Source organism: Felis catus, chromosome C1, assembly GCF_018350175.1.
Source record: "Felis catus isolate Fca126 chromosome C1, F.catus_Fca126_mat1.0, whole genome shotgun sequence".
NCBI lineage: Eukaryota > Metazoa > Chordata > Mammalia > Carnivora > Felidae > Felis > Felis catus.
Window position 1 is genome coordinate 102,316,271 of NC_058375.1, and position 10,048 is coordinate 102,326,318.

At 56.0% G+C, this 10,048-nt stretch overlaps 1 protein-coding gene across 1 annotated transcript in view; it reads left to right on the forward strand.

Moving 5' to 3' along the window:
- Nucleotides 1-10,048, forward strand: part of PHGDH (phosphoglycerate dehydrogenase) — a 32,593-nt gene extending 22,545 nt beyond the window's left edge. The window contains exons 6-12 of the mRNA XM_003990517.6: nt 511-643; nt 1,142-1,290; nt 2,707-2,859; nt 6,628-6,760; nt 7,393-7,523; nt 8,588-8,825; nt 9,745-10,048. Of these exons, the coding sequence (XP_003990566.4) occupies nt 511-643; nt 1,142-1,290; nt 2,707-2,859; nt 6,628-6,760; nt 7,393-7,523; nt 8,588-8,825; nt 9,745-9,899 (1,092 nt within the window). The 3' untranslated portion in view covers nt 9,900-10,048. The remainder of the gene's footprint in view (nt 1-510; nt 644-1,141; nt 1,291-2,706; nt 2,860-6,627; nt 6,761-7,392; nt 7,524-8,587; nt 8,826-9,744) is intronic.

The window sequence follows — 10,048 nt, forward strand, 5'->3', positions numbered from 1 at the left end:
CCAGTGTCCATTCTTGGTCTCCTTGATCACACTGCCCCCACCCCCTGCTTCCTCACTCTGCTGAAGTTGTCAGTGCCCCTGCCTGCGCTCTGACCCCGTGGGTCCTGGGCCACGGCCAGCCTGTCCTCTCTTGCCTGGTTGTACCCCACAAGTGCATCACTGCTCCCCAAGTGGTCGTCCTGCCTCTCCGAGGCTCCCTGCTTGCCATGAGTTTCTGAGCTCCACCTTCCCCCCGCACCCCCCCCCCAACGCTGCTTTTGCATCTGTTGATGGTTAAGGGCCTGGGCCTCCCTTTGCACTCGGGGCCTGCTCCTCCTAATGTGTGAGCCCCACTTTCTCCAGCTCTAAAATAGAATAGTGCCAGCCTTTACTGTATTAGTGTGAGAGGTAAACCGGCGTTTGGAAAGGTTTAGCAATAGTGGCTCACTAAATGGCCACCGTTATTAATAATACCAATACTAAAATTAATAGTGACATCAGCTCCTCTCTCTCTCTCTCGCTTCTGACCAGACTATAGGGTACGACCCCATCATTTCGCCGGAAGTCTCGGCCTCCTTTGGTGTTGAGCAGCTGCCCCTGGAGGAGATCTGGCCTCTCTGTGATTTTATCACTGTGCACACACCTCTCCTGCCCTCCACCACGGGTATGTGTGTCCCTGCTGATGGGTTGGCCTCAGAAGCCACAGACCGGATCACGGTGGGCCCTCCGTCTGGCCCTTCTGCAGACGCTGGTGACCAGGTCCCTCGGGCGTGGCGTACGGTGATGCTTTGTTAGCCGGCCCTGCATCACACGGAGCAGGGGTGAGCTAGCTGAAAATGCACAGTATGAACTGGGTCAACATGTCTGACCAGTGATCTCACAGTGTTTTCCTGGGGCCACTGCTGGCCTTTCTGGTTCTGGGGCCTGCTCAATGCACAAATACCTCAGGCAGTACTCGGATGTTTCTAAACTGAGTTAGGCCTAAGTCTGGAACAGAGACTTTTGCCCCAGAGCGTCCGAGAAGGGAGAGGTGAGACCAGAGAAGCTGTCGCCCTGCTGGAAGAAGGCCAGCGGGGAAGGAGCTGGTGGGCAAGGGGGGGCCTGGTACTGGTGCCCGGATGCCAAGCACCGGCGCTGCAGTAAATCTCCTCCCTCCTCGCAGGCTTGCTGAATGACAGCACCTTTGCCCAGTGCAAGAAGGGGGTGCGTGTGGTGAACTGCGCTCGGGGAGGGATCGTGGACGAGGGCGCCCTGCTCCGGGCCCTGCAGTCGGGTCAGTGTGCTGGTGCTGCACTGGACGTGTTTACGGAGGTGAGTGCCTGGCAGAGGACAGGAGCGGTGAGCAGAGGGGCCCCGGGCAGAGAGCCCGGCAGGCACAGAGGCCTTTGGCTTAGGGTCTCTAGCACCTGTGGTAAACGGGACAAATCGTGTTGCCACAGATCATGCCTTTGTGATCTGAGGAGCCCTTGCAGAGCTTACTACAGAGACAGCCATGTTGTTTTTCGCAAAACTCAGATGTTAAATAGGACCCAATTCCTGGTCGCAGGCGCCCTCCACTGCTGCCATGTGGATAACTTCTGGGGAGACGGCGCCACAAATGAGTTCTGAGGTCGAGGACCTGGGGCAGAGAGAGGTCACTTGGGGCAGGGTGCAATGTATTGGTGCAGGTCTCTGATGACATAATCCCATTGCCAAGAAGACGTTCCACCCAGTGTCCATTGGCTTATCCTCTCTTCAGGGAAGGAAACGAAGCCTGAGAATAATGGCCAGAAGTGTCCCCCTGGTCCCGAGCATGGGCTGCTCTTTCTGTCTCTCCACGGGAGAGCTGGAATGATGGATAGGGCATTTCCACTTGGATGCTGTTGGCCTCTCTCAAAAGCCCTGCCACCAGCATCAGAGATCCGGGAGAAAGAGCAGGGATTTTGGATTAGGCAGCTGGGGGTTGCTGGTTACTTGCGGTGGGGCCTTGGCGGGTCCCCAGCCCTCTCTGAGCCCTGGAGCACTCACTGTGTCTTCCCTGCCCAGGGACACAGTGCCTTGGGTTGGTACTCCCGGTCATCTTAACCGGACGGTAAGCTTCTCAAAGGCAGACTCACGCCTGGCCATCCCCCAGCCCAGCACCTTCCTCTTGCTGTCTTTGGCCTCCTCAAGGCACTTGCTAATATGTGGACAGCACTCACAAGCCCAAGCGGCCAGACAAGAGACCTGAGTGATGTTCCGAAAGGCAGTGCGTTGTGCTCAGTGAGCCAAAGGGTGGGAGGGACACTGGAGGGTGGGCAGAGGGGCTCGAGTGGACCGCCGGTTGTGGTGACAGCCAGGATGTGACACCTGTGTAGAGAGCCTACTGTGTGAAGAGCTGACAGTCCGTGCTGCACGGATTCAGGGGAAAAACCAGTAACAGCAACACTGGCTGACAGCCTCCTGAGTTACTGGCACATAATCTGCACAGCAGTGTTACTGGATGGCTGGTATTAGCCCATTTTATAGATGATGAAACCAAGGCTCAGAGAAGTAGGCGGAGATTTACCCGAAGGCGCATAAACGGTGGAGCTGAGATGCAAATCCCATCCATCCTTCTGTCCACTCTGCCGTGGTGGGACATTAATGAGGAAGCCGGGCCTGGAGACCAGCGACCTGGCAAGACTGAAGTACAAGGCGTCGTCACCCCTGCCCCCTTCTCTCCGGTTTCCCTGGGCAGCCAACCAAGAGGTGTCTCTTTCTGGGTAGGAGCCACCGAGGGACCGTGCCTTGGTGGACCATGAGAGCGTCATCAGCTGCCCCCACCTGGGTGCCAGCACCAAGGAGGCCCAGAGCCGCTGCGGGGAGGAGATTGCCATCCAGTTTGTGGACATGGTGAAGGGGAAGTCCCTGGCGGGGGTGGTAAGTATGGCCAAGTGGGGCTGGAGCCCAGGGTTCAGGGGGAGGAGCAGGAGCGGGGCATCTGGTTTTGGGGAGTGGTGATAGCTCCTGTGAGCAGTAGTGTGCCGATCTGATTCTGCTCTGGGAGCAGAAGATAAGGAGTCCCCTGAGCCAGGCCTGTGGGTGGGGTGGCAGGAGCCGCCCTGCCCCAGCCTTGGTAGCTACAGCCGGGACGTGGGGAGCCGGCTCGGCACTGCTATATTGTAGCCTTGCTGCTGAGATTGCTGCTTTTCCCAGGGTCTGGGCTCCGGAGAAACTCTCCTTTGTTCTCCACAAGCCTCGGGAATGAAGGAGTGTGGCCTGGGTGATGCTGGATGATGCTGGATGCCGTGGGGAGTGGCAGCTGGGGACCCGGCCAGTGGAGAAGCTTGTCAGGGTCCTCTCTCACCTCCGAGGCCTGAGTGCTCCTTGTCCCATGTCCATCTTAGAACCCTGGGCGGGACGAGTCCCCAGTCCCAGAATGAACCCCCCCAAGCCCCCTCTCTTTCCCCAAATCATGGCCTGGTGTCCCTACTTCCTCTCTTAGCTCATACTCAGCCCTTCCTGGCACATTTTGCCTCCAAGCTTAACTTACTTAACTTACTTCCGGTCCCGTCTCAATCATTCAGTCTTTGGATGTCCCTTAAGCTCCAGTGGGTACCAGAATCTGTCCTAACCCTCTGGGGACACCGATGACTAAGGAAGGCATAGCTCTCTTTCAGGGGGGCTTGCCATCCCTTCACAAAGACTTGCTTGACCTTTCCAGTCCAGTTTCAACCCATTGGCAATGGACCATATTCTCCCTTGTTAAGATCTCATGAGTTTGTATCTTTTTTTTTTTTTTAATTTTTTTTTTCAACGTTTATTTTTTTTTGGGACAGAGAGAGACAGAGCATGAACGGGGGAGGGGCAGAGAGAGAGGGAGACACAGAATCGGAAACAGGCTCCAGGCTCCGAGCCATCAGCCCAGAGCCTGACGCGGGGCTCGAACTCACGGACCGCGAGATCGTGACCTGGCTGAAGTCGGACGCTTAACCGACTGCGCCACCCAGGCGCCCCATGAGTTTATATCTTTAAGTTTATCTCCCTCCAGAAGGGAGCCAAGGCTGGTCCCCGACCTTCCTGGCTGACCCTCAGCCTGGGGATTTTCACAGCCGAGGACGGAACCATAGCAGGAGAGACACAGGATGCTTTGTTCAGCCCACCAGCCCTGGTTTGATAGCCCAGCTTTCCAGGCCACCCTGCCGTCTACACCCTGAGGGAGTAAGGGAGCCAGCTGCTCCCCTGAAGGACCGACCCCATCCCCCGCCCCCAGGGCCAGCCTGGTAGTCAGTGACCACACTTGGCCAGCCCAGCTGTGTGCCTCTCCCCTATGTATTCTGCGTCACTTGGCTCCCCAGAGTGGGGGGCACTTTCTCCCTTTGCACATCTAGTTTCTGAGCAGGTCCCCCCAGGTGATGCACTGGGATCTGGGCTGAGGCCTGGGCAGTGGCCAGTATCCACCAACTGGGGCTGGGCTTTTCCCTTTGTAGCCCTTTGCCAGGCATGTGTCTGCCCACCTGTCACAGCCCTTGGGAGTTCCCATGGTGTCATTAGGTCATGGTGGCATTCCAGGCCTTTTCATGCTGGGGGCTCCTTACCAGCTCCATCAAATGGAACCACAAGCTATTCCCATCTTATATCAGAGGTAAACTCTCTTGGTCAAAGTAAACTTGGGCAAAAAATTTTTTTTAATTATTTTTAATGTTTATTTATTTTTGAGAGAGAGCGCAAGGCTGGAAGGGACCAAAAGAGAAAAAGACACAGAATCTGAAGCAGGCTCCAGGCTCTGAGCTGTCAGCACAGAGCCCGATGTGGGGCTCAAACCCACGAACTGTGAGATCGTGACCTGAGCCGAAGTCTGAGGCTTAACCAAATGAATCACCTGGGTGCCCCTAGACTTGGGAAAATTTAAGTCTCACGCAAAGCGGCTGGTTGTCCTGTGGTAGGCTTTTGGAAAGAAAGACATTTGTGTCACATGGGAAATCTCTCCCCGTGCGTCCACTTCAGTTTCGTTCTGTCCTAACCTTAGACACAGACTAACAGCAGGGTCAGGCGCCTGACTCTTGGAGCCCTCCCGCTTGTTCTGTGACCCTGCAAGGAGCACCCCCGGGTTGGGTTCCGCAGGGGCTGCCCAGAGGACACTTTCCTCCACGTCCTGCAAGCTCAGCCCAGCCCTCTGGCAGGTGGCACTTCCGCTCTGCTCCTGGCCACTGGGCCTGCCTCATCCCACCTCCTGGTTCACTGCTCTTTTCTGTGCCCCTTGGAGAGGAGCAGGGGAACCCTGCCACAGGAGCCCTCGAGCCAGGATGCCGCCCGCGCAGAAGGGTCTGGTGGGAAGCTCTGCCCCCTGGCTATTTCCAACATCAGCAGCCTGTTTGATTTGGATCGAACCCCAGGTTTCAAATTAAATCCTTCTTCAATTCTTTGGTTCTTTGTACACGTTGAGTCACCAAAGTGACCAATGCTTAATTTCAGAGCCAGACCATCTTTTTTCTTTTTTCTTTTCTTTTCTTCTTTTAAGTTTATTTATTTATTTTGAGAGAGAGTGCACACGCAGGGAAAGGACAGAGAGAGAGGGAGAGCGAGCATCCCAAGCAGGCTCTGTGTTGTCAGCACAAAGCCCTACACAGGGCTCAAACTCACAAACCATGAGATCAGGACCTGAGCTGAAATTAAGAGTCAAATGCTTATCCAACTGAGCCACCCAGGTGCCTCACCCTTTTCTTGGGGTAGAGTTTATTTACAGAGCCAGACCATCTTGAGCCACAAAATGGAATCAAAATTCTGACCCAGGACAAGCTGGCTTTGTTATCAAGTTCCTGGTTGGGGGTCCAGACCTACCCTAGACTTCTACCTTTAAAAAAAATTTTTTTTAACATTTATTTATTTTTGATAGAGAGAGAGAGACAGAGCACAGCAGGGGAGGGGCAGAGAGAGAGGGAGACACAGAATCTGAAGCAGGCTCCAGGCTCTGAGCTGTCAGCACAGAGCCAGGCATGGGGCTCGAACTCATGAACCACGAGATCATGACCTGAGCCGAAGTCAGATGCTTAACCGCCTGAGCCACCCAGGTGCCCCTAGACTTCTACCTTTAGAAGGACACATGGCTTTTGCCCCCTTTAGCTGCCCAGGTTGCCTTGTGGTGGGCCAACGTTTGAAAGGTGATAGGATCATCAAGAGTATGTGAATTCAACTTCACAAATTGTGATATTTGGTCAAAGTGATTAATGACCATGTACACACACACTCACTGTTTTTTAATTGAGGTATAAAGTAAACAGGAAGGCATCCTGGAACGACCTACCACTCTAGGTCCAAGTGATCTGTGACTTGCCATACAGCTTACGTCAAAGACCCACCTTCCTACTGTGCGGTCCGGACCCTTCCCCAGCACAGGAAAGACCAGTCTCCCACGGCGGGGGGGTGAGGCTGGCACTGTTCACGGACGGAGACATTCTTTTATCCCCCTTCTGGAGATTTGGAATGGTCTTAGCCTTTTGCGTGCTTTTCTGGCTCTACAGCAATCCCCAGCAAGTTATTGTCTTGGTGGCTGATGGAAGTTGCCTTCCCTCCCAGCCCCTCAGGCACACGAAGCAAGGATGGGTCTGTGCCTTTTGCTGTCTATGTGGAGCTGTGGTTGGTAGCCGAGATGGGCAGACGTTTGCCCCTCCTTTTCCTGACCTTGGCTCTGCTCCCCTTTCTGTGCAGGTGAACGCCCAAGCCCTTACCAGTGCCTTCTCTCCGCACACCAAGCCTTGGATTGGTCTGGCAGAAGCTCTGGGGGCACTGATGCGAGCCTGGGCTGGATCCCCCAAAGGGACCATCCAGGTGGTAACACAGGGTGAGCTGGGGACACTGCAGAGGGAGGGGAAGAGGGTTGTGTGTGCAGCAGTTCAGCGACAGTGAGGGACTGGGAAGCAACTTGACCTGGTCTTGTGACCCCATGTCCCATGTTATGTCCGCATATGGCTCACTTGCTACCCAGTGGGGAAAGAGGGGAGGGGCGCAGAAAAATCACTGGGAAATACATGTGATTTTCACAAGTCACGTTTGTATAGTATTTTTAAGATGTAGGTGTTCTGGGTGCCAGAGAAACCTCCACAAGAGACAGAGTTTCACATGAGAGGCCACAGGATTGGTGGAGGGAGTCCCAGATTAAGCGACAGGACCTTTGATTCTGGGTTTGGCCCTGTCGCTTACCTGCTGTGTGACTTTCCTTTCTCTGAGCCTTGGGTTCTTGACCTGTAAAGTGAGAGTTGGGGTGGGGGTGCTAGACGAGGCGGTGGGACAGTTCGGGCTCTGTGACGTAGTAAGGTGGGTCCTCGGGCAAGCCGATGGCCCTGGGGGGTAGGGGGTGGGAGGGACAGGGCAGCGAGGAGGCCGCGACCCAAAGCTAGGCGCCAGTGGTCTCCGGCCCGCGGCTCCTGTGTTGTTCACCAAACGGTGATCTTATGATAACTTCTCCGTCCCCAGGAACCTCCCTGAAGAATGCTGGGAACTGCCTGAGCCCCGCGGTCATTGTCGGCCTCCTCAAAGACACTTCCAATCAGGCGGATGTGAACTTGGTGAACGCCAAGCTGCTGGTGAAAGAGGCTGGCCTCAATGTGTGTGCCCCTCGCCCCCCCTTTCCTTTCCCTCTGGGCCCTGCCCGTCTCTCCCTACCTTTCCAGAATATGCTTACAGCCCCGCTCATTGAGCGGGAGCCCCGAGTGCAGGCCCCGTCGTTGACACTGACCGTCTGTGATAGGCAGCCATCATTTCTCTGTCCGCCTGCCTCTGAGTGTTGCTGAGTGAACCCAGCACTCCTGATAGTGCTTTGTGTGTAAGTGCCCCATGAGAATGGGAGGCCGGAGCAGCACCGCTATTTTACAGCTGAGGAAGACGAGGGGCCAGGCTGCATCTGGCCGGAGGCTGGGAGGTAGACCAGTAGTTTCTGACTCCTCTTACCATAGCACCCAGTTTCTTTCTTTCTTTTTTTTTCTTTTTTTTTTTTTTTTTAACATTTGTTTATTTTCAAGAGACAGAGTGTGAGTGGGGGAGGGGCAGAGAGAGAGGGAGACACAGAATCCCAAGCAGGCTCCAGGCTCCAAGCTGTCAGCACAGAGCCTGATGTGGGGCTCAAACCCACCAACTGTGAGATCATGACATGGGCCGAAGTCGGACGCTTAACCGACTGAGCCACCCAGGCGTCCCCATAGCACCCAGTTTCTTGATTAGCTTGCAAATTCTGGAAGCTTCCTACACGGCCCTCATGCGTCCCCTTTGGTGTCTTCCCCTCTGCTTCCCTTTTTAGAGCACAGCCTGCGTTTCTCAGCCAGCGGGAACTCCCATGGCTCCCCTCTTCTTCTCCTCTTCCACTAGGCTAGGGAGTCTGTGCAGGAAGTGGTGGGCAGGGCGGGCCGCCCCCTTTCTCCTCCTTCCCAGCTCCCAGCCTTTGCCCGCACCTGGCAGATCTCTCCTTGCCCTCCCTTGACAGAGGCCGTTGACTGTCCCAGGAAGCTAATGCTCAGGGACACCTGACTGGGCCCATTGGCCCTCTCCTCCGGCCCTAAATCGCTGAGCATGTTGATCGGCCTGGAGCGCTACAGATCAGCAGTGAGGTGGACACAGAGGGGGGATGCAATGCAGCCAGTAGGCATAACGGAGCCCCCTTGCCTTCTCCCTGCAGGTGACCACCTCCCACAACCCTGCTGGGCCAGGGGAGCAGTGCTGTGGGGAAAGCCTGTTGACCGTGGCCCTGGCAGGTGCCCCCTACCAGACTGTGGGCTTGGTCCAGGGCACCACGCCAGTGCTGCAGGCGCTCAACGGAGCTGTCTTCAGGCCAGAGGTGCCTCTCCGCAGGGGTCTGCCCCTGCTCATCTTCCGGGCTCAGCCGGCTAATCCTGCGATGCTGCCCACCATGATTGGTGAGGAGGGGTTCGTAGGGCTGGCCTGTGCCCTTGAAGCAGGGACGAGTGTGTGTGTGTGGCACAGGACTGGGGCGGGGGGGGGGGGCGGTGGTCTCCCCTGGCATTGGGCTCCATGGACCTTTGCCTCCTGTAGCCCCTCTCTCCCTCTCAGGGCATTTCTGGATCTGCAGCACACAGGTGGGGGGGGGGGGGTGGTCTGTCTTGCCAGTTCCCAGAACATTTGGGAAGTGGATACAGAGTTCAGAGAGAAAGTGCCTTATCTCAGGTCACAGAACCGTGGGCCGGCGGTAGGACCCCAGAGCCCCTACTGACTGGCCTGCTCACCATATTAAGCACACAGCGTGGACGTGCCTGGAGAGCTGGGTCCCAGGCCTCTGGACCCAGGAACTCTGAGCCTTTGAGTGTGGCTCTCCTGCCTGCGGGCCGGACGGCAACCCAGCCTGTGTAGACATCCGCTCCGGCAATCGTGAGCATCTTGGACCTGCCCCAGGCCTCTGGCACCGGGACACTGGGAGTTTTGGAGCCCTTCCAGGTTTGGCTGAGTGCATCCACAGACCTCAAAGGGCCTAATTTCACCATCCTTCCCAGCTGACCAGAGGCACTTTCCCCTGCTTTTCTCCTTTGCTGTTGGTCCAGATAAAACCTACAACAAGTCAGGAGAAGGCTCGAAATCTGTGGCTGGATCTTCTCTTCTCTGCCTTGCCTGATGGTCAGGGTGTTCCCAAAGAGTCTCTGGATAGCGAGGGAAGCTGGGCAGGTGCCCTGGTGAACTGTCCCTTAGCTCTTTGATTCTGAGACTATCACCCCCCATTGCAACTTTGATCACAGGAATCCAGGACTTCCAATCCTGCTCCCTGTCTCTTGCTTCTTCCCCCATGCCCCGTGCCAACCAGGAGTTTGTCTGTCTACTTCCCAGGCCTTCTGGCAGAGGCAGGAGTGCAGCTGCTGTCTTACCAGACCTCGATGGTGTCAAATGGGGAGACCTGGCACGTCATGGGCCTCTCCTGTCTGCTGCCCAGCCTGGACGCGTGGAAGCAACATGTGACTGAGGCTTTCCAGTTCCAGTTCTGAGCCCTGGGGGCTTTTCTGAAGAAAACCTGCCCACCGTGACCAACAGAGAGAGGAGATCCACATCTCTCGGGCCGACACTGCTTACTCTGCAGACCTCAGCTGACCTCTGTAGAGCAGTGAGAACCACCCAATAAAAAGCCTACCCCAGA